Source organism: Liolophura sinensis, chromosome 2 (genome assembly GCF_032854445.1).
Source record: "Liolophura sinensis isolate JHLJ2023 chromosome 2, CUHK_Ljap_v2, whole genome shotgun sequence".
NCBI lineage: Eukaryota > Metazoa > Mollusca > Polyplacophora > Chitonida > Chitonidae > Liolophura > Liolophura sinensis.
Genome location: NC_088296.1, coordinates 26,030,037 through 26,053,692, shown reverse-complemented (window position 1 = coordinate 26,053,692; position 23,656 = coordinate 26,030,037). Strand labels below are relative to the sequence as shown.

At 43.6% G+C, this 23,656-nt stretch overlaps 1 protein-coding gene across 1 annotated transcript in view; it reads right to left on the bottom strand.

Annotated features, from left to right (window-relative positions):
* Positions 1–1,853: 1,853 nt before the first annotated feature.
* LOC135462943 (mucin-2-like) overlaps positions 1,854–23,656 on the bottom strand; it is a 32,989-nt gene continuing 11,186 nt past the window's right edge. Inside the window, exons 5-8 of the mRNA XM_064740261.1 lie at positions 22,744–22,860; positions 18,096–18,180; positions 11,971–12,175; positions 1,854–9,035 (exon numbers count right to left, since the gene is read on the bottom strand). Coding sequence (XP_064596331.1) covers positions 3,811–9,035; positions 11,971–12,175; positions 18,096–18,180; positions 22,744–22,860 — 5,632 coding nt within the window. The 3' untranslated portion in view covers positions 1,854–3,810. The remainder of the gene's footprint in view (positions 9,036–11,970; positions 12,176–18,095; positions 18,181–22,743; positions 22,861–23,656) is intronic.

Genomic DNA, 23,656 nt, shown 5'->3' with positions numbered 1-23,656 from the left:
AAAGCACAATGATGGAACAGGACAGGACAAGGGACTCTTCATCACTAACTCAGGCAAAGATTTCCTTGTGTACATCTTCACCTATTACATTAGCCACAAGTCAACAAATGCGGTGACTAATCTACTTCCTGGTGATAGTGACAGGAACCTGCATGTAGCAAATGAACAGATTTAATCAACCCTAACAAGCATGTGGCACAGCTGGCTAAAGGCCATCAAACGCAGCCATATGTATGGTTTACACACAAGTATACATTGGTTACCAAGTCAGTGTATCTTAAATGCAGGAACTGTCAACGAGTGGACAGAAGTTACCAGGTCAGTGTATCTTAAATGCAGGAACTATCGTTAAGTGGACAGAAGGTATTGGGTTAGTGTATCTGAAATGCAGGAACTATCCACGAATGGACAGAAGTTACCAGGTCAGTGTATCTTAAATGCAGGAACTATCACTGAGTGGACAGAAGTTATCAGGTTAGTGTATCTTGAATGGAGGCACTATTCATGAGTGGACAGAAGTTACCAGGTCAGTGTATTTTAAATGCAGGAACTATCACTGAGTGGACAGAAGTTATCAGATTAGTGTATCTTGAATGGAGGCACTATCCACGAGTGGACAGAAGTTACCAGGTCAGTGTATCTTAAATGCAGGAACTATCACTGAGTGGACAGAAGTTATCAGATTAGTGTATTTTGAATGGAGGCACTATTCACGAGTGGACAGAAGTTACCAGGTCAGTGTATCTTAAATGCAGGAACTATCACTGAGTGGACAGAAGTTATCAGGTTAGTGTATTTTGAATGGAGGCACTATTCACGAGTGGACAGAAGTTACCAGGTCAGTGTATCTTAAATTCATGAACCAGGTTAGTGTATCTTAAATGCATGAACCATCGACAAGTGGAGAGAAGTTACCAGGTCAGTGTATCTTAAATGTAGGGACCATCCACAAGTGGAGAGAAGTTACCAGGTCAGTGTATCTTAAATGTAGGGACCATCCACAAGTGGAGAGAAGTTACCAGGTCAGTGTATCTTAAATGCATGAACCATCGACAAGTGGACAGAAGTTACCAGGTCAGTGTATCTTAAATGTAGGGACCATCCACAAGTGGAGAGAAGTTACCAGGTCAGTGTATCTTAAATGTAGGGACCATCCACAAGTGGAGAGAAGTTACCAGGTCAGTGTATCTTAAATGGACTTAAAGGCAAAATGTCAGCACCATGTAACTATCCAAACCTTAATCAAACAGCCAAACTGTCATCTGCTTACTGTACATCTACGTGTATCATCTGAAGTAGAAGGCCTAATAATAGCTAGAATTGGCATTCCCAGTCTGAGATCAGCGTAAATATGGAAAGGTTTCTACTCAAGGCTACAAACCGGTTAATTCAGACAGCTACAAACTGGTTGATCCACACAGATGCTTGAGTCTCTTGTGAGGCCAGTCACACAGAAGCTTCAGTTTCCCATGAGGCCAGTCACACAGAAGCTTGAGTCTCCCTTGAGGCCAGTCACACAGAAGCCTGAGTCTCTTGTGAGGCCAGTCACACAGAAAGAGTCTCACGTGAGGCTAGTCACACAGAAGCTTGAGTCTCATGTGAGGCCAGAAGCTTAAGTCTCATGTGAGGCCAATCACAAAGAAGCTTGAGTCTCATGTGAGGCCAGAAGCTTGAGTCTCTTGTGAGGCCAGTCACACAAAGCTTGAGTCTCATGTGAGGCCAGAAGCTTGAGTCTCTTGTGAGGCCAATCACAAAGAAGCTTGAGTCTCATGTGAGGCCAGAAGCTTGAGTCTCTTGTGAGGCCAGAAGCTTAAGTCTCATGTGAGGCCAATCACAAAGAAGATTGAGTCTCATGTGAGGCCAGAAGCTTGAGTCTCTTGTGAGGCCAATCACACAAAGCTTGAGTCTCATGTGAGGCCAGAAGCTTGAGTCTCTTGTGAGGCCAGTCACACAGAAGCTTGAGTCTCTTGTGAGGCCAGTCACACAGAAGCTTGAATCTCTTGTGAGGCCAGTCACACAGAAGCTTAAGTCTCATGTGAGGCCAGTCACACAGAAGCTTGAGTCTCATGTGAGGCCAGAAGCTTGAGTCTCTTGTGAGGCCAGTCACACAGAAGCTTTCGTCTCATATGAGGCCTTTTTATCATGCTCCATAAGCAGATGAAAGATGATAATGTTCATCCAAGTGAACATTCAGTTTGTATACAAACCCAGGCACAGTAAATACAGCTCTGTTGTGCCTGCTTTAGCCAGCTCTTTGACAAACCACAGACCTCTAGGTGTACTTGTTACAGCCAGCTCTATGACAAACCACAGACCTCTAGGTGTACTTTGTTTTAGCCAGCCCTATGACAAACCACAGACCTCTAGGTGTACTTGTTTTAGCCAGATCTATGACAAACCACAGACCTCTAAATGTACTTGTTTTAGCCAGCTCTATGAGAAACCACAGACCTCTAGGTGTACCTGTTTTAGCCAGCCCTATGACAAACGACAGACCTCTAGGTGTTCTTGTTACAGCCAGCTCTATGACAAACAACAGACCTCTAGGTGTACTTGTTTTAGCCAGCCCTATGACAAACTACACACCTCTAGGTGTCCCTGTTTCAGCCAGCCCTATGACAAACTACAGACCTCTAGGTGTACATGTTTCAGCCAGCCCTATGACAAAGTGCAGACCTCTAGGTGTACCTGTTTCAGCCAGCCTTGTGACAAACTACACACCTCTAGGTGTCCCTGTTTCAGCCAGCCCTATGACAAACTACAGACCTCTAGGTGTCCCTGTTTCAGCCTGCCCTATGACAAACTACGGACCTCTAAGTGTACCTGTTTCAGCCAGCCTTGTGACAAACTACAGACCTCTAGGTGTACCTGTTTCAGCCAGCCCTATGACAAACTACAGACCTCTAGGTGTACCTGTTTCAGCCAGCCCTATGACAAACTACAGAACAATCTGGCTGTGAGCTGTAGTCATTGTGACCCTGTACAGTCTGGCTGTGAGCTGTAGTCATTGTGACCCTGTACAGTCTGGCTGTGAGCTGTAGTCATTGTGACCCTGTACAGTCTGGCTGTGAGCTGTAGTCATTGTGACCCTGAACAGCCTAGTTGTGAGCCGTAGTCATCGCACAACAAGCTGGGACTTGTTTACATAAGGTTTACATCAGACCATTCAAATGTAGATTATTACTGCCTCTACAAACACTTCACAGACATAATGGGGTAGGGGATTTATGAAGTTCAACCTGAGAGTTTTCAAAGATGAACTAAAAGGCTCACACACACATTGAAATGCTGCCAAATTAAGGGCTTATTACTAATAATATATTGAGCAAAATCATAAATTAAAATCCCCTATAAAACTTTCCTACAGTTATTATTAGTAATACTGATTCTTATGTTTACCATCTTTCGATGTCTATATGTCATGTCAATGTCTACACACAGTCTGACAATGTCTACACACAGTCTGACAATGTCTACAGGTATACTCCATATGAGAATGTCTTTGCACCATCTGTATACACCATCTGGCAAGGTTTAAACACCATCAGAAAATGTCTATACCCTATCCGGTAATGTCTACACACCGTCTACCAATGTCTATACACCATCAGACAATATCTAAACACCATCATCAAACAGTGTATATACACTATCGGGAAATGTCTACACACATCCTGACAATGTCTATACACCATCTTGCAATGTCTATACACCATCTGACAATGTATATAAACCATCTGGAAATGTCTACACACAATCTGACAATGTCTATACTAAATCTGGCAATGTCTATACACCACCTGACAATGCTTAGTCTTCCTGGTTTTCTACCAAACCAATGTCTGTATTATTCAGGTCCAGTGGCCTCAGATCACGAATGTCCTCAGGGATGGCCTGCTCCGAGGAGCCAGAGTGAACTGGAATGTTGTTAAAATACTGGGTATCTAAACTTTTCAGATCCTCTAAAGTTGTCTGCAGATCATCCTCACTCAGTGCAGTCCCTCCCAAGATCTGGGAGAGGTTACGGCGAGCTAAGAGCACCCCATCCTCCTCCACTGATCCCTTCTGTTGACTGTTTCCACTACACACAAGCTTCACTTCTAATAAGGAGCGAATGTTCACTGCTGTGTTTCCAGGGTTCACCTGCGGGCAGTCTTCCACAGTCTTTGGTTTGGGTTTCCAACGCCCAATCACCTGGCGGTCAGAGAGCAAATTCCTCACATCCACATTGGGTGTGCTTCCCATGTACCTGGCATCAGGTAGATCAAAATGCTGCTTGCTCTTCGCACTCCTGCCTGTAGACCCTGATGTGCTGTTGGCTGCTTTCTGGCTGTGTTCTTGCAGCTGCACTAAAATGTCCTCTGGCAAAAGCACGGAGGGCTTTCGAGTCTGCACCTGCTGCAGCGAATTTGCATGATAATGCTTGATAAGGGTGGCCACATTCTGGAACTCAACTTGTTCCGTCTCAGCAGAGCCTGGCAAGCCTAGAGCAGAATACTCTGAACACGTGCTTCCAGACATGGGTGAGCTGAGGTTAGACTCCGCCAGCTTCATCTCATTGCCATCTTCATCTGGAGCGTTATCAAGCTCAGAACTTTTGCTTCTGAGCAGAGAGAGTTGATATGAAAATGGGAAAACTGCTGGAGAAATGTCTGGCTTGAAGACTAGAAGCTGATCAGCACCTGTAGCTGCGTCATCTGCTTTTAGTTCCACAAGCTCCTGGGTTACATCCCTGGGGACATCAGTGGCAGCACCATGGCTAAGCTTGGAATCTTCCTGTGTTAACGATGTCGGCGTTTGACACTGCAAGCTCTGAATGGCATCTTGATAGGAGGGCGGGCTACACAGTGGTGAAGTCTGGCTACTTTTGCGCGACACACCCTCAGTGTTCTTCACTGGCAAACTTGGATGGCTGTGGACGGAGGAGGTGCTTGTGTCCGGAGTTTTGGGAGAGTATATGTGTGACGAGAAGACCCCATTAGCAGCTAATGTCACTGTGGGTTTTACAGGATTCACTAAGCATGATTCAACCTCTGTCACCATGCTTCCTGACCCACCGATGGGCATGAAAGCATTGTGCGTGGAGGATGTCTCCCCCACTGGGCTTGTCTCTGCACTACTCAGGGATATAATATGAGGAGAAGCCTGTGACAAAGGTGTGGAACGAGAGCTGTGACGATGAGTTTTAGGTGATGGCAACTCCACCGGGCTTTGGGGTTGTGAAGAGCCACTGATTTGGTTATTAGACTCAAGGCCAACACCACGAGTGTTAAGTTCTGAACTTTGTGGTTGAGCAAGGCAGATGGGCAAGGGTGTAGTACTTGGGACAGGACTGGAATCAAAGCTATGATATCCTGCATCAGAGATGGGTGTTTGTGTGCCAGCTCTCTCGGCTGAATTCATTCTGTGGAGAACGGTATGGGACATGCTTGCACTCACAAGACTCTCTACTGGTTCTACCATCTTGTCATGGTTTTCTGCTGAGATGCCAACGGAGCTACTCATTGTCATACTATGTCCTGCAGAAGTCATGGGCACCATAGGCACTGAGATGCTCCTTTGAACTGGGGTGTTTTTCCTCTGACGCAGGTCCCTTCCAGAAGGGGGAATCGAGGGCACAGTGAACAGCCCATCTTGACAAGAATGTTGGTGTGATGCAGGCACCTGGCTGGACAGAATCTCTGCTGACATGTCCCTGGAACGCTGAAAGCTAGTTGGAAAAGCTTCACCTAAATTCTGTAAGCCTTCTCCCTGTTGATGGAACTCCTCCATCTGTAGGTTCACAAAGCTACTTTTCTGGCTGGGGATGTAACCAGCAGACAACCGCTTCTCCATGGCCTCTGTGATGAAGTCTGCTACATCTGTTGGTAATTCAGAATCTACACTGACATCCATGTCCTGAGAATCTGCCTTGCTGAAAACACTGGCTAAGTCATCCAATTGCAAGAAATCTGTGTTATTCTGGGTAAGAGATTTTGGTTCCAGCAGTGTCCCCAACTTTGCCTGTGGTTTTTGCTGAACTGGTACTGTGTGGGACACAGAAAGATCTCTGGCTGATAATGTAGGCTGTGGCGTACTTTTTGAATCTCCAGTCAAAAGCTTAAGTAGGAAGTGATCACGACTGCTTCCTTTGCTTGCAAGAGGTTTCTTCACAACAAAGCTGTTTGACGTCTGAACAACTCCTCTGTGTACAGTGGATCGTGTTTTCTCGTGGTTAGCACATGGTTTCACACTCAGCTTCGTGTCCGAAGCAGTTCGGTTAGAACTCCTATGTTTGTTGCCGTTGCTGTAATAATGAGAGCTCATCACATCTTTGTCGGTTACCGGGCACCCAGTTGATTTTGTCTCACTTGCAACCTGATGGTTAATATTTTGAGGCTTTGAAGACCTCTGTTTCAAAAAAGTGTCAATTCTCTTGTCCAGTTGTAGACTTTGTCTCATAAGCTTGTGTGACAGTTTCATTGAATGTGATGTCACACCCACAGACGCAGTCTTCATCGTAGCCTGGTTATTCAGGTTTTCAAATGATAAGGTGTCTGACCCAAGTGATGTTGCTAGCTCTGCTGCCGACAGGGGCATATCAACCAAGGCGTCACTCTCCAGGCTGGTGATATCAGGGCAAAACCTCTCTTCGCTGGAGCTGCTCACAGCACTGTCACAGTTCTCTAAACTTGGCAAGCAGGACTTGCTCCTCTTGGGGTTGTTTTCATCAGCACAGTCACTCTGTGAGTCAGATGAGTCTACAGATGTAGCAACAACATCTGTTTGCAATGGCTTCATTCCATTATGGACTTCTGCTCCTTGAACATTAAACAGATCTTTTGCTGACCCAGGAGATTTTCTCTTTCTCTTAGAAGTCAAAATTTCAGCAACACTGGCAGAGTCCTCTGTTTCCATACTGCAAACTTTCCGCACACCGCCAGTGTTGTGGGATTCTCTTACCTCATGGATGGACTGACTGCGATGCTGCTCTTCACTTAGGTGACTGTCAGATATGCTGTGGGAATGCTGCGTATCATGTGGCACTGAGGTAGCACTCGTATGACTAGGGTTAAGCCGAACACCAATATCTTTCTGTATAATAGGAATGCTGATGGTATTACTGCGCCTGGTTTTAGCAGACACTGGAGAATTGGTATGGGATGCACTGGCAGAGGGAGATGCACCCATGATAATAAACACTTCACGTGTTTTACTTCTAGCAGACAAGGGTTGTGGCCCCTGAACATCTGTAGTTCTTGCCAAGACTGGCTGAACTACTGGCACCTGAGCAGAAATAGCGAGGTTTGGAGAAAGCTGCACCCCAGACAAGCATGGGGTGAGAGATCCAGCTGCCGGTGACAGTGGTAACAAAAGTGTTTCTCGTTCACGCTTTTCTTTCAGGATTTCAGATACAGGTTTGCTACCAAAGCCAACACCTTCCACGGACACAGGGGGGCCCCGATGCTCTCGTAACATGGATGACACTGTCCTTGGGGCTGGGGCCTTAGGTCGTATTGGTGTGAATCGGGTTTTGGTTCGTCGTGGTGTCAATGGAGAAACGGCACCAGTACTGTTTTCAACACCTGGTGATGAAGAAGGAGTCTGAGGTTGATCCTGTCTATGGTTGTTGTTAACCTCAATTGTGATGGGACTAGATGGAATGGCAGGCTGAATGGGGATGGGTGTATCGTGATGTGATGAAACATTGTCCTGGTATGGCTTCAGCACATGTTGGATTGATATCGGTGCAACAGGACTAGATCGTACCATTGGCTGAATTGACCCCAGCACATCTTGATGAGACACTGCAGCCGGCTGGGTGGCACCTAAACCAGACTGACTAGGTTGTACCTGTATATCTGGGGATTGGATTGAAATGGACAAGTTCTGATTCGATGTGTTGCTAGAACTCCCAGGAGTTTTGCAGCTGTTGATGACGTCCACTACATCGCCATCGCTGTGCTTCTCCACAATGCCTACATCTTTCTTTGGTTTTGACATAAGGAGGCGGGCCAGACCACGAGACTTCTGTAAATGGGTTGGTAATACGCTGGCAGCAGATGAAATGGGACTAATAATGCTTTGAGACAAAGGCAGAGCAGTAGATGAAGATGGTGGTTGTGAATGTGTTCCAAGAATTCGCTGGGGAAAAGGAACGAATGCACTTCTGCTTGGTGCGATCGGAACGGCGAGGGATGCCTGGGAAAGTCTTTTGTCCGGATTATGATCACTGTTGCTATCTGGAGACAAATTGGCCTCAAAAACGGCATTACACTTGGCAGGAGCAATGTTAAGTAGATGCTTTGAGTAAGAACTGGATGAGGCAACTGTTGCTGCAGAACTACAGGTGTCCATATGCTCTTGCCCAGAAAATGATGCCCTTTTACTGGAGTCTTCAAGGAAATGTTTCCCATCATCCTTTGTTCTGTCCCATCGGGGTTTGTTCACTAGAATGTCCTTCTCAACAGCTTTTCCGACATACTCGGATTCACTAAAAAACAGCTGCCTGTCCAAATTTTTGGGGCCCTCTAACAGGTTCCGAGCGGCCTCAAACAAAGGCGAGGATAACTGAGGGGTCATTTTTTCCCGTTTTCGTCGCTCCTTGTCAGAAGATCCCTGACTGTTCCTGCGCCGGTATGTGTCGCGTATGGCTACAGGGCTAACAAACTCTGTCTCTGAAGCTGTCCTACGACATTCCACAGAGTCACCTCTTGTTGGTGTCCGGCTCGGAGAGCACGACAATGAAGACCTCGCTGGAGAAGCTATATCGTCACATGGTGTTGTGGATGACCTTCCCAGAGACACAGAAGGTGTTTCCAGATCACGCTCAGAACTCCTCCCATGAATCAGTGATGGCGTCCCCAGCTCTCTCTCAGAGGAACTTCCTGCTCGACTCTGCGCCTGCTCCCGTTCAATCTCTGTCTTTTGTTGCTGCAACTTTTTCTTCTGTTCCTTTAGCAGCTCGCGCTCCTGAAGTTTGCGCTGGAGCTGGAGTTGAGTCTCTCGGTGTTTGTTACCTCCAGCAGGGTTGGAAAACAGCTGGGACATGTTCCCTGGAAAACAAGAGACAAAATGATTACAAAAGTTTTCAATAAAAGTTTTTCTGAGGACAATGTTGAATGTGTACATACAGAATAGCCACATGAAGAATATATCAGGGCTGTAGAGAGGAATTCTTTTATCAAACAAGACAAATCATATTAGAAACAGAGTGCTGAGGACATCAAATAATGTCAATTAAGCCCTCAAAACCTTGACACCTCTAGAGGCCAGGATTTATCTATAATTTATTGATTCCTGTATAACATCAGTCTGCAGAATGTCTCACTTTTACAACGGTGGCCAATGTTAAGAATGGAGTAAGAATGGAGGAAAACCACCAACAATTGGTAAAATACAGAAAAATTTTCTTGCATGTGACTTACAGACATGAACACCTTATTCTAATGGTGGAGGACGAGCGCTCCTGAATGAACAGTAACTTGCGTCAATGGCCACGTGTCTGGCATTAATTAATTATTAATGTGCATAAGTACACTTAAAATGTTTGTATCTCAACAGGCTGACACCAAGAGAGGGGTTTTCTGCAGGTTTTGCTCACGACTACAATAATGACAAAACACCTATTTGTGCTACCTTGGAGCAATGTGAGTTTTAACATTTTACAAAAGTTTGTTAATTTATTGACTTTTAACTTGGGGAACAGTTCTTGATTTTTAACACATAAAATAATGCTTTTTGTCAGTGGGGCCATGGAAGACTTCACCTAATTTTCAACATGTTTCTTTGACACATGCAGTTGACTACTTCAATAAAAAAATAGTCTTACAAATTCATGATACCTACCTTAGTTTTAAGGATTTTAGTACAAAAATAGTAACGTTTTCAAATTTCTTTTCGAAGGTTTTAACTTTAAATGATTGCTCAAAATTCCAAGATGCATATTAAATCTGCCACATGGCCTTTCAGCTTAAATAGTGAACTATTCATCTGGACCACAACAACTCAAAAATTTTAAACTGACATAGCAATAGCATTTTGAAAATCTCAGAGGTTTTGGAAATTTTATATTTATTTTCAGTAATACCAAAGTTCAATAATTTTGTAAATGTTTCCCAGAATCTGCAGTTTAGTAGCTTTTAGGATATCTATTTGATTATTCAATCAACATTTTGGATTAAACGTAAAATGGAGAAATTTGCTTAAAGGGGTACAGAATTAATTCTGATTGTCTGCTGCGAGATGCCATACCTAGGCTGAAGCTTAGGTATGGCACAAGTGCGACCATGGCAGCAAGATTTAACCCAGGGAATCTTACCTCCACTGTTAGCCAATCAGTGTCTATTGTGTATCCCTTTAAAACAGGTTTTAGTACCCTTAACTAGTAGTACTAGTATGAAAATGAAATTCAAGAGGTTTTCAAGGAGTTTTCCAGGAGTTTTTTTTTTGTTATTTTCAAGGCTAGTTTAAACATACCCTGGTGCAAATTACAGACTATATTTTAAGTCTGAATTATAGATGCTTTAATTTGCATGCATGTATATTGAACAGTACGCTTGCTTTTGCAAGAAATATGTCCTTCACCTCTCTAATGCGACACATTCTTTGACCCAGCCTTGGCTCAGTCAAAAAAAAAAAAAAAAAATGAACGCCATATATCATTATGCAGGGCTTCGTCAGGGTCAATATTTTTTTAAGCCAGTCACTTTAGCCACTCATCAGGTTTTACAATTTTTATTTAGCTATACTTCCTTAGCGGCCATGACTCTTGTAGGTCTCCTTCTGTAATTCGTTTTTATCTGCCTTGGAGTAGCTGCTAGAATCAGTTTGGTTTCTTTCATCTATATCTGGAGTTTATCAAACATTACATTTAGAACAATTGTCCTCAAAATAATGAACCAATGCTTGGCAGTATGTTTTTATTTTTCAAAAAACTAAATCAATCCTTCTTTCAACCTATCTGTAGGATCCTAGTTAAAATGTTATTTCCTGTATCAGAAAAATTTGTTATGAAATTAATTTGTAAATTCAGTTCATTTAAATGGAACATTATGATCAGTACAACAGGAGAAAACAAGATGGCATACACATTTATGTAACGGCACTTATTCTGAAACATTTAATTCACTTCGGATCCAAAAAAATAGTTTATTAAGTGGAAAAGTTTAAATTTTTCATGGGAGGTAACTTCATTTACAGATGTAACCATACCTTGATTTATTTCCCATGATATTTTTTTTTTCACAATTGGCGCTGAAAGACATCCCCCCAAAATCCCATGATTCTCATTCGTTATTTAACAAAAATGATTTCAAGCGTTAAGTCAACTTGCAACAAACCCCAATTTTAGATTTCTGTGAAGCAATAGCCATACAACTGTGTTGTTGTTGTTTCCCCGAGATGAGACCGTTCGAAATGAAAGTAAGTGGATTATTTTCAATAGAAAAATTGCAAAAATCTGCTGAAAACCCCAGAAAACTCTCATGGTAGATTTTGTATGACGCTTGTATTTTTTCTTAAGTAAATAAATTTGTCACCAAAAACATTTGCATTTTTTCAAATGTTATTGCCGATTCCAAAAATTGTTCTAAATTTGCGATAACGGCGAGTGCCAGCGGAAGCCCTGATTATGGGAGAATTATCAGCGAGCTCCCGATACACAGACTCAGCGGTTAGCAGACAATATTTAAGCTTGGGACAAACTAAGACTTTCAAGGAGTTTCCAAGAGTATTTGTCTTTTTTAAGGACTATCAAGTACTTGAAAATGAAATTGTATTTTTCAAGGAGTTTCAAGGACTGTGCGCACCCTGGTAGAACTTCATCTATAAATTGTTTCAATTCAATATAATGAACCCCTTAAAAAAGTTAGTAAAGTAGTGTGATGGATGGGTGGACTAACAATCAGGGTGCAAGCTTTCAATCACCCATCCCCCACCCCCTTGCGCTCCTCCACGCTGTCGTTGGGAGATTAGTAACACAGGCTGTACCTTTAGCCGTATGTCCTCCAGACTCCCGCATCGCTGCAATCACTGTGAAGGCTGACATGGACTTGCTGTTGACATACAGGTTCCCCAGCAGATACTCCGCCAACTCACGCAGATCAGAGAAACTTTTCCCCAGCAACTTCTGTGCCCATTCACAGATCAGGTGACATGACGCTGTGAAGAGCTCATCTGTAGGAACTCTCTCCTCCTGAGGGCAAAACAGACAAACATCACCAAGACATGAAGAATCTTAGGACTCATTTCTAACTAGGAACCATGGGGACAGGACAGAACAAGGACAAGACATGAAGAATCTTAGGACCCATTTCTAACTAGGAACCATGGGGACAGGACAGGACAGAACAAGGCATGAAGAATCTTATCACTCATTTCTAACTAGGAGCCATGAGGACAGGGCAGAACAAGGACAAGGCATGAAGAATCTTAGGACCCATTTCTAACTAGGAACCATGGGGACAGGACAGAACAAGGACAAGGCATGAAGAATCTTATCACTCATTTCTAACTAGGAGCCATGAGGACAGGGCAGAACAAGGACAAGACATGAAGAATCTTAGGACCCATTTCTAACTAGGAACCATGGGGACAGGACAGAACAAGGACAAGGCATGAAGAATCTTATCACTCATTTCTAACTAGCAGCCATGAGGACAGGGCAGAACAAGGACAAGACATGAAGAATCTTAGGACTCATTTCTAACTAGGAGCCATGAGGACAGGGCAGACCAAGGACAAGGCATGAAGAATCTTAGGACTCATTTCTAACTAGGAACCATGGGGACAGGACAGAACAAGGACAAGGCATGAAGAATCTTAGGACTCATTTCTAACTAGGAACCATGGGGACAGGACAGAACAAGGACAAGGCATGAAGAATCATAAGACTCATTTCTAACAAGGAACCATGGGGACAGGACAGAACAAGGAAAAGACATGAAGAATCTCAGGACTCATTTCTAACTAGGAGCCATGGGAACAGGACAGAACAAGGACAAGGCACGAAGAATCATAGGACTCATTTCTAACTAGGAACCATGGGGACAGGACAGAACAAGGACAAGGCATGAAGAATCTTAGGACTCATTTCTAACTAGGAGCCATGGGAACAGGACAGAACAAGGACAAGACATGAAGAATCTTATCACTCATTTCTAACTAGGAGCCATGGGGACAGGACAGAACAAGGACAAGACATGAAGAATCATAGGACTCATTTCTAACTAAGAGCCATGAGGACAGGACAGAACAAGGACAAGGCATGAAGAATCTTAGGACCCATTTCCAACTAGGAACCATGGGGACAGGACAGAACAAGGACAAGACATGAAGAATCTTAGGACTCATTTCTAACTAGGAGCCATGGGAACAGGACAGAACAAGGACAAGACATGAAGAATCTTATCACTCATTTCTAACTAGGAGCCATGGGGACAGGACAGAACAAGGACAAGACATGAAGAATCTTAGGACTCATTTCTAACTAGGAACCATGGGGACAGGACAGAACAAGGACAAGGTATGAAGAATCATAGGACTCATTTCTAACTAGGAGCCATGAGGACAGGGCAGAACAAGGACAAGGCATGAAGAATCTTAGGACTCATTTCTAGCTAGGAATCACGGGGACAGGACAGAACAAGGAAAAGACATGAAGAATCTTAGGACTCATTTCTAACTAGGAGCCATGGGAACAGGACAGAACAAGGACAAGACATGAAGAATCATAGGACTCATTTGTAACTAGGAGCCATGGGAACAGGACAGAACAAGGAAAAGACATGAAGAATCTTAGGACTCATTTCTAACTAGGAACCATGGGGACAGGACAGAACAAGGACAAGGCATGAAGAATCTTAGGACTCATTTCTAACTAGGAATCATGGGGACAGGACAGAACAAGGACAAGGCATGAAGAATCATAGGACTCATTTCTAACTAGGTATCATGGGGCAGGACAGAACAAGGACAAGGCATGAAGAATATTAGGACTCATTTCTAACTAGGAATCATGGGGACAGGACAGAACAAGGACAAGGCATGAAGAATCTTAGGACTCATTTCTAGCTAGGAATCACGGGGACAGGACAGAACAAGGAAAAGACATGAAGAATCTTAGGACTCATTTCTAACTAGGAGCCATGGGGACAGGACAGAACAAGGACAAGACATGAAGAATCATAGGACTCATTTCTAACTAGGAGCCATGGGGACAGGACAGAACAAGGAAAAGACATGAAGAATCTTAGGACTCATTTCTAACTAGGAATCATGGGGACAGGACAGAACAAGGACAAGGCATGAAGAATCATAGGACTCATTTCTAACTAGGTATCATGGGGACAGGACAGAACAAGGACAAGACATGAAGAATCATAGGACTCATTTCTAACTAAGAGCCATGAGGACAGGACAGAACAAGGACAAGGCATGAAGAATCTTAGGACCCATTTCCAACTAGGAACCATGGGGACAGGACAGAACAAGGACAAGACATGAAGAATCTTAGGACTCATTTCTAACTAGGAGCCATGGGAACAGGACAGAACAAGGACAAGACATGAAGAATCTTATCACTCATTTCTAACTAGGAGCCATGGGGACAGGAGAGAACAAGGACAAGACATGAAGAATCTTAGGACTCATTTCTAACTAGGAACCATGGGGACAGGACAGAACAAGGACAAGGTATGAAGAATCATAGGACTCATTTCTAACTAGGAGCCATGAGGACAGGGCAGAACAAGGACAAGGCATGAAGAATCTTAGGACTCATTTCTAGCTAGGAATCATGGGGACAGGACAGAACAAGGAAAAGACATGAAGAATCTTAGGACTCATTTCTAACTAGGAGCCATGGGAACAGGACAGAACAAGGACAAGACATGAAGAGTCATAGGACTCATTTCTAACTAGGAGCCAAGGGGAACAGGACAGAACAAGGAAAAGACATGAAGAATCTTATCACTCATTTCTAACTAGGAACCATGGGGACAGGACAGAACAAGGACAAGGCATGAAGAATCTTAGGACTCATTTCTAACTAGGAATCATGGGGACAGGACAGAACAAGGACAAGGCATGAAGAATCATAGGACTCATTTCTAACTAGGTATCATGGGGACAGGACAGAACAAGGACAAGGCATGAAGAATATTAGGACTCATTTCTAACTAGGAATCATGGGGACAGGGCAGAACAAGGACAAGGCATGAAGAATCTTAGGACTCATTTCTAGCTAGGAATCATGGGGACAGGACAGAACAAGGAAAAGACATGAAGAATCTTAGGACTCATTTCTAACTAGGAGCCATGGGGACAGGACAGAACAAGGACAAGACATGAAGAATCATAGGACTCATTTCTAACTAGGAGCCATGGGGACAGGACAGAACAAGGAAAAGACATGAAGAATCATAGGGCTCATTTCTAACTAGGAATCATGGGGACAGGACAGAACAAGGACAAGGCATGAAGAATCATAGGACTCATTTCTAACTAGGTATCATGGGGACAGGACAGAACAAGGACAAGGCATGAAGAATATTAGGACTCATTTCTAACTAGGAATCATGGGAACAGGACAGAACAAGGACAAGGCATTAAGAATCTTAGGACTCATTTCTAACTAGGAACCATGGGGACAGGACAGAACAAGGACAAGACATGAAGAATCATAGGACTCATTTCTAACTAGGAACCATGAGGACAGGGCAGAACAAGGACAAGACATGAAGAATCTTATGACTCATTTCTAACTAAGAACCATGAGGACAGGACAGAACAAGGACAAGGCATGAAGAATCATAGGACTCATTTCTAACTAGGAATCCTGGGGACAGGACAGAACAAAGACGTACAATCCCTGGACTGATATCTAACCAGGAATCCTGGGGACAGGACAGAACAAAGACGTACAATCCCTGGACTGATATCTAACCAGGAATCCTGAGGACAGGACAGAACAAAGACGTACAATCCCTGGACTGATATCTAACCAGGAATCCCGGGGACAGGACAGAACAAAGACGTACAACCCCTGGACTGATATCTAACCAGGAATCCTTTGGACAGGACAGAACAAAGATGTAGAATCCCTGGACTGATTTCTAACCAGGAATCCTGGGGACAGGGCAGAACAAAGACATGTAGAATCTTAGGCATGACATTTAACCAGGAATCCTGGGGACAGGGCAGAACAAAGACGCAGGAATCCTGGGGACAGGGCAGAACAAAGACATGTAGAATCTCAGGCATGACATCTACCCAGGAATCCTGGGGGCAGGTCAGAACAAAGACATGTAGAATCTCAGGCATGACATCTACCCAGGAATCCTGGGGACAGAACAGATCACAGTGAGTTAGTGAGGGGGAAAATCCATTAGTACTTTTTTATTTACATCAGAGCTGTCCGTTTTATGACTGGAAGAAACTGGCATAGCCTGGAGAAATGATCAGAAGTTGTTGGGTACCTGAAAAATATCCTGTTTAGATGTATCTTGGTGCCAAAGCAAGCCATTTTTGTACTAATCATGGCTGGTGGGAATAGAAAGCTTTAAGGGTTAAGGGAGAAGCGTGGTTGGTGGAGAGAGAAAACTTAAAGGGTTAAAGGACTGCGTTGGTTGCTGGGGAGAGAAAGCCAATAGGGTTAAGGGAGGCGCATGGTTGGTGGGGAGAGAAAGCGTAAAGGGTTAAGGGTGGGGCCTGGCTGGTGGGGATTGAAAGCTTAAAGGGTTAATAGACTGGCATGGTTGGTGGGGAAAGAAAGCCTACAGAGTAAAGGGAAGGGTGTGATTGGTGGGGAGAGAAAGCCTACAGGGTTAAGGGAGGGGCATGGTTGGTGGCAAGAGAAAGCCTAAAGTGTTAAGGGAGGAGCCTGATTGGTGGGGAGAGAAAGCCTACAGGGTTAAGCGAGGGGCATGGCTTGTGGGGAGAGAAAGCTTAAAAGGTTAAGGGAAGGGTGTGGTTGGTGAGTAGAGAAAGCTTAAAGGGTTAAGAGGAGGGCTTTGTTAGTGGGGAGAGAAAGCCTAAGGGGTTAAGGGAAAGGTGTGGTTGGAGGAGAGAAAAAGCCTAAAGGGTTAAGGGAGGAGCATGGTTAGCGGAGAGAGAAAGCTTAAAGGGTTAAGGGAGGGGCATTGTTGGTGGGGAGAGAAAGCGTAAAGGGTTAATAGATTGGCATGGTTGGTGGGGAGAGAAAGCCTACAGAGAGAAGGGAAAGGCACGGTTGGTGGGGAGAGAAAGCCTAAAGGGTTAAGGGAAGGGTGTGATTGGTGGGGAGAGAAAGCCTACAGGGTTAAGAGAGGGGTGTGCTTGGTGAGGAGAGAAAGCCTAAGGGGTTAAGGGAGGGGTGTTGTTGGTGGGAAGAGAAAGCCTACAGGGTTAAGGGAGGGGTGTGGTTGGTGAGGAGAAAAAGCCCAAGGGGTTAAGGGAGGGGTGTTGTTGGTGGGAACAGAATGAGTAAAGGGTTAAGGGAGGGGCATGGTTGGTGGGGAGAGAAAGCCTAAAGTGTTAAGGGAGGAGCATGGTTGGTGGGGAGAGAAACCCTAAAGGGTTAAGGGAAGGGTGTGGTTGGTGGGGAGAGAAAGCCTAAGGGGTTAAGGGAGGAGTGTGGTTGGTTTGGGAGAGAAAGCCTAAGGGGTTAAGGGAGAAGCGTGGTTGGTCGGGAGAGAAAGCCTAAGGGGTTAAGGGAAGGGCATGATTGGTGGGGAGAGAAAGCTTAAAGGGTTAACGGTGGGGAGTGGTTGGTGGGAAGAGAATGTCTAAAGGGTTAAGGGAAGGGTGTGGTTGGTTTGGGAAAAAAAGCCTAAAGGGTTAAGGGAAGGGTGTGATTGGTGGGGAGAGAAGGCCTACAGGGTTAAGGGAGGGGCGTGGTTGGTGGCAAGAGAAAGCCTAAAGTGTTAAGGGAGGAGCATGATTGGTGGGGAGAGAAAGCCTAAAGGGTTAAGGGAGGGGCGTGGTGCCAGCATAAGCCAGACATCTGGATGTTTTCGTTTTGGTATCCATCATAACAATAATACTAAATTACATGTACAGAACTTCTTTCAAACGCTGTTTACTTAATTTAATAGTTACTCATGGCCTGTGGGTAAGGCACATGTGGTATTGAGTACCTCTGTCTGGGTGGAGCTGATCTCTAGCTCGGGCAGGCCAGGGGGGTGGACTTCCTGCCTCTTCCTCAGGCCGCTGTAGCAGTATGTACCACAGGTTAAGGACAACACAAGTGTTAAATAGAGCTGAACTTCATCGCTCACTCAGCGGTTCTTCGTGAACATATTTTTGATTGGTCTTTTTGCCCCAGTTACATGTAGGAAAGTTTTCATACACACAACAGGATTTGATCTGCTACCAGATTCTAACCACAAATCAGCCAAAGCCAAAACACAACCAGCCTTTGTGTATAATGGTGAAGTTTGAAGGGCAAGGGAGGTAACTGCAGTTCAGCCAGTAGTTAAAGGTGAAGAAAACTTATGAATAATGTCAAAATCAGATGCAAATCAAATTTCAATGTTTTGTTGTTTTTTTTTGGGGGGGGGGGCAACTTTTTCTGGAGAAAAGGGTATTTAAAAATATGTTTGTGAGGTGGATATTTGGGACCATCACTTGGTATATATAATCCTGGCATAATAATGTTCTAAATAAGGATGTCAGGCATCTAGAATAAATTTATTTGAATGGAAATTTGTTGTTTAAATCAACAAATGTATTTAACCTGAACCATGATAATATTTACATGCATGAATATATCAAATATATAAATATTATCAAAATCCACACTGAACGCGTTTGTTAGCTGAAAACACATATTTATGCAACATGTGTTACATCCTTATTTATAACTTTATTGCACAAAGGCAATATACACCAAAAGGAGGTCCCAAACACCCATCATACAAACATTATTTCCAAGTACTTTTCTCTTTAAAGAAAAATCAGAAAACAATATTGATGCCGACATTTACAACTAACATTTCGCATTCACCTGAACTCTATGTAACTGTTATGATTTCTGCACTTTTAACAACATTGTCACGTGTCAGCAATTCACTTCCAATCACTGAACTCTATGTAACTGTTATGATTTCTGCAATTTTAACAACATTGTCACGTGTCAGCAATTCACTTCCAATCACTGAACTCTATGTAACTGTTATGATTTCTGCACTTTTAACAACATTGTCACGTGTCAGCAATTCACTTCCAATCACTGAACTCTATGTAACTGTTATGATTTCTGCATTTCCAATCACTGAACTCTATGTAACTGTTATGATTTCTGCACTTTTAACAACACTGTCACGTGTCAGCAATTCACTTCCAATCACTAAATTACGTTTCCAGAGTTAAAACAGTTTTGGATTTTTACCACTGGTGTAAAAAATGCATTTTACACAGAATTACTTGATACAGTGACTAATCCAGATTCTCCAGGGCCCAGACTAATGAAGCCCACCTTTAGGAAGCCCACCTTTGGTAAGCACACCTTTAGTAAGCCCCTCAATGCCACGACATCGTTATGTAGCAGAGATACGAAACGTGCATACATGTATTTAAGGGCTACTAGGCACTAATTATACAGCACCACACTGACCCCTGGTGCTATGTGTATATACCCTGATACCTGCAATGTCAATGATGTCCATACATGTAGGTAGGGGCTACTAGGCACTAATTATATAGCACCAAACTGACCCTTGCTGCTACGTGTATATAAGCTGACACCTGCAATGTCCATCATGTGCATACATGTAGGTAAGGGCTACTAGGCACTAACTATATAGCACCAAACTAACCCTTGATGCTACGTGTATATTAGCTGACACCTGCAATGTCCATGATGTGCACACATGTAGGTAAGGGCTACTAGGCACTAATTATATAGCACCACACTGACCCTTGCTGCTACGTGTATATACGCTGATAACTGCAATGTCCATGATGTCCATACATGTAGGTAAGGGCTACTAGGCACTAATTATATAGCACCAAACTGAACCTTGGTGCTATGTGTATATACGCTGATAACTGCAATGTCCATGATGTCCATACATGTAGGTAAGGGCTACTAGGCACTAATTATACAGCACCAAACTGACCCTTGCTGCTACGTGTATATACGCTGATAACTGCTATGTCCATGATGTCCATACACGTAGGTAAGGGCTACTAGGCACTAATTATACAGCACCAAACTGACCCTTGATGCTACGTGTATATAAGCTGACACCTGCAATGTCCATGATGTCCATACACGTAGGTAAGGGCTACTAGGCACTAATTATATAGCACCAAACTGATCCTTGGTGCTATGTGTATACACCCTAATACCTGCAATGTCCATGATGTCCATACATGTAGGTAAGGGCTACTAGACACTATTTATATAGCACCAAACTGACCCTTGCTGCTATGTGTATACACCCTGATACCTGCAATGTCCATGATGTGCTTACATGTAGGTAAGGGCTAGTAGGCACTAATTATATAGCACCAAACTGACCCTTGGTGCTACGTGTATACACCCTGATACCTGCAATGTCCATGATGTCCATACATGTAGGTAAGGGCTAGTAGGCACTAACTATATAGCACCAAACTGACCCTTGGTGCTACGTGTACATGCAATGTCCATGATGTGCTTACATGTAGGTAAGGGCTACTAGGCACTAATTATATAGCACCACACTGACCCTTGCTGCTACGTGTATATACGCTGATAACTGCAATGTCCATGATGTCCATACATGTAGGTAAGGGCTACTAGGCACTAATTATATAGCACCACACTGACCCTTGCTGCTACGTGTATATACGCTGATAACTGCAATGTCCATGATGTCCATACATGTAGGTAAGGGCTACTAGGCACTAATTATATAGCACCAAACTGACCCTTGGTGCTACGTGTACATGCAATGTCCATGATGTGCTTACATGTAGGTAAGGGCTACTAGGCACTAATTATATAGCACCACACTGACCCTTGCTGCTACGTGTATATACGCTGATAACTGCAATGTCCATGATGTCCATACATGTAGGTAAGGGCTACTAGGCACTAATTATATAGCACCAAACTGACCCTTGCTGCTACATGTATATACGGTGATAACTGCAATGTCCATGATGTGCTTACATGTAGGTAAGGGCTACTAGGCACTAATTATATAGCACCAAACTGACCCTTCATGCTACGTGTATATAAGCTGACACCTGCAATGTTCATGATGTCCATACATGTAGGTAAGGGCTACTAGACACTAATTATATAGCACCACACTGACCCTTGCTGCTACGTGTATATACGCTGATAACTGCAATGTCCATGATGTCCATACATGTAGGTAAGGGCTACTAGGCACTAATTATATAGCACCAAACTGAACCTTGGTGCTATGTGTATATACGCTGATAACTGCAATGTCCATGATGTCCATACACGTAGGTAAGGGCTACTAGGCACTAATTATACAGCATCAAACTGACCCTTGCTGCTACGTGTATATACGCTGATAACTGCTATGTCCATGATGTCCATACACGTAGGTAAGGGCTACTAGGCACTAATTATACAGCACCAAACTGACCCTTGATGCTACGTGTATATAAGCTGACACCTGCAATGTCCATGATGTCCATACACGTAGGTAAGGGCTACTAGGCACTAATTATATAGCACCAAACTGACCCTTGCTGCTACGTGTATATAAGCTGACACCTGCAATGTCCATGATGTCCATACACGTAGGTAAGGGCTACTAGGCACTAATTATATAGCACCAAACTGATCCTTGGTGCTATGTGTATACACCCTAATACCTGCAATGTCCATGATGTCCATACATGTAGGTAAGGGCTACTAGGCACTAATCATATAGCACCAAACTGACCCTTGCTGCTACGTGTATACACCCTGATACCTGCAATGTCCATGATGTGCTTACATGTAGGTAAGGGCTAGTAGGCACTAATTATATAGCACCAAACTGACCCTTGGTGCTACGTGTATATACCCTGATACCTGTAATGTCCATGATGTCCATACATGTAGGTAAGGGCTAGTAGGCACTAATTATATAGCACCAAACTGACCCTTGGTGCTACGTGTATACACCCTGATACCTGCAATGTCCATGATGTCCATACATGTAGGTAAGGGCTAGTAGGCACTAATTATATAGCACCAAACTGACCCTTGGTGCTACGTGTATATACCCTGATACCTGTAATGTCCATGATGTGCTTACATGTAGGTAAGGGCTAGTAGGCACTAATTATATAGCACCAAACTGATCCTTGGTGGTAGGTGTATACACCCTGATACCGGCAATGTCCATGATGTAAATCTCTACATGAACACCCTCTCTTTCCCGTCGCACTTCCCTTTTACAACTTTGCGACTTTTCCTGAGGCAATAACTGATTTGCTGATAGTGAAGAGGGTGTCCTCGGTTAAACTCTACAGCCTGGGTCACTGAATAACTCTGCCATAGGTAAACTTCAGCTGTGTAAGGCATACATGTACCCTGGACATGCCTACATCTATCTCACAGCAGCCAATCAGAATCGATTCCGTATCCCGTTAAGCCCTGGTACATGTGCATTAGAACAGACAATCAAACTGTAAGTCCATTATCAACATAGAACAAGTATATGCAATTGTACACATTCTATTTCAGATACTGGAAGATTCCAGACATGGAAGAAGATTGTAGGAGTTAGAGTACACAAACTGTTGATCATTCCAGAAAACAAAGGATATTTGGACTGGCCTCTCTGCCCGAGTCGGCGTGGTTTGATGTTGGGGAAAACACACTTCATGACTTTGCCAAAGTCTGCAGTGCTCAGGCATTTCAGGCCATGGTTCTCACAGTACAACCTGCAACAAGACAAGTTATCAGTACAACCTGTAATAACACAGATATTCTCACAGTACATCCTCCAATAACACAGATATTCTCACAGTACAACCTGGAATAATACAGATATTCTCACAGTACATCCTGCAATAACACAGATATTCTCACAGCACAGCCTCCAATTACAGATATTCCCACAGTAAAATGTCCAATACACATATATTCTCACAGCACAGCCTGCAATAGCAAAGATATTCTCACAGTACAGATTGCAATAACACAGATATTCTCATGGTACAACTGGCAACAAGACAAGTTTTCAGTACATCCTCCAATAACACAGATGTTCTCACAGTACAGCTTGCCATAACACAGATATTCTCACAGTGCAACCTCTAATAAAACAGATATTCTCACAGTACAACTGTTGAGAAACCTGCAACAACACAGATGTTCTCACAGTACAACCTGCCATAACACAGATATCCTCACACTACAACCTGCCATAACACAGATATTCTCACAGTACAACCTGCGATAACACAGATATTCTCACAGTACAACCTGCCATAACACAGATATCCTCACAGTACAACCTACCATAACACAGATATCCTCACACTACAACCTGCCATAACACAGATATTCTCACAGTCCAACCTGCCATAACACAGATATTCTCACAGTACAACCTGCGATAACACAGATATTCTCACAGTACAACCTGCCATAACACAGATATTCTCACAGTACAACCTGCAATAACACAGATATTAAAACAGGGGGGTGGGGGTTGTGATAGTGGAGAAGAATACG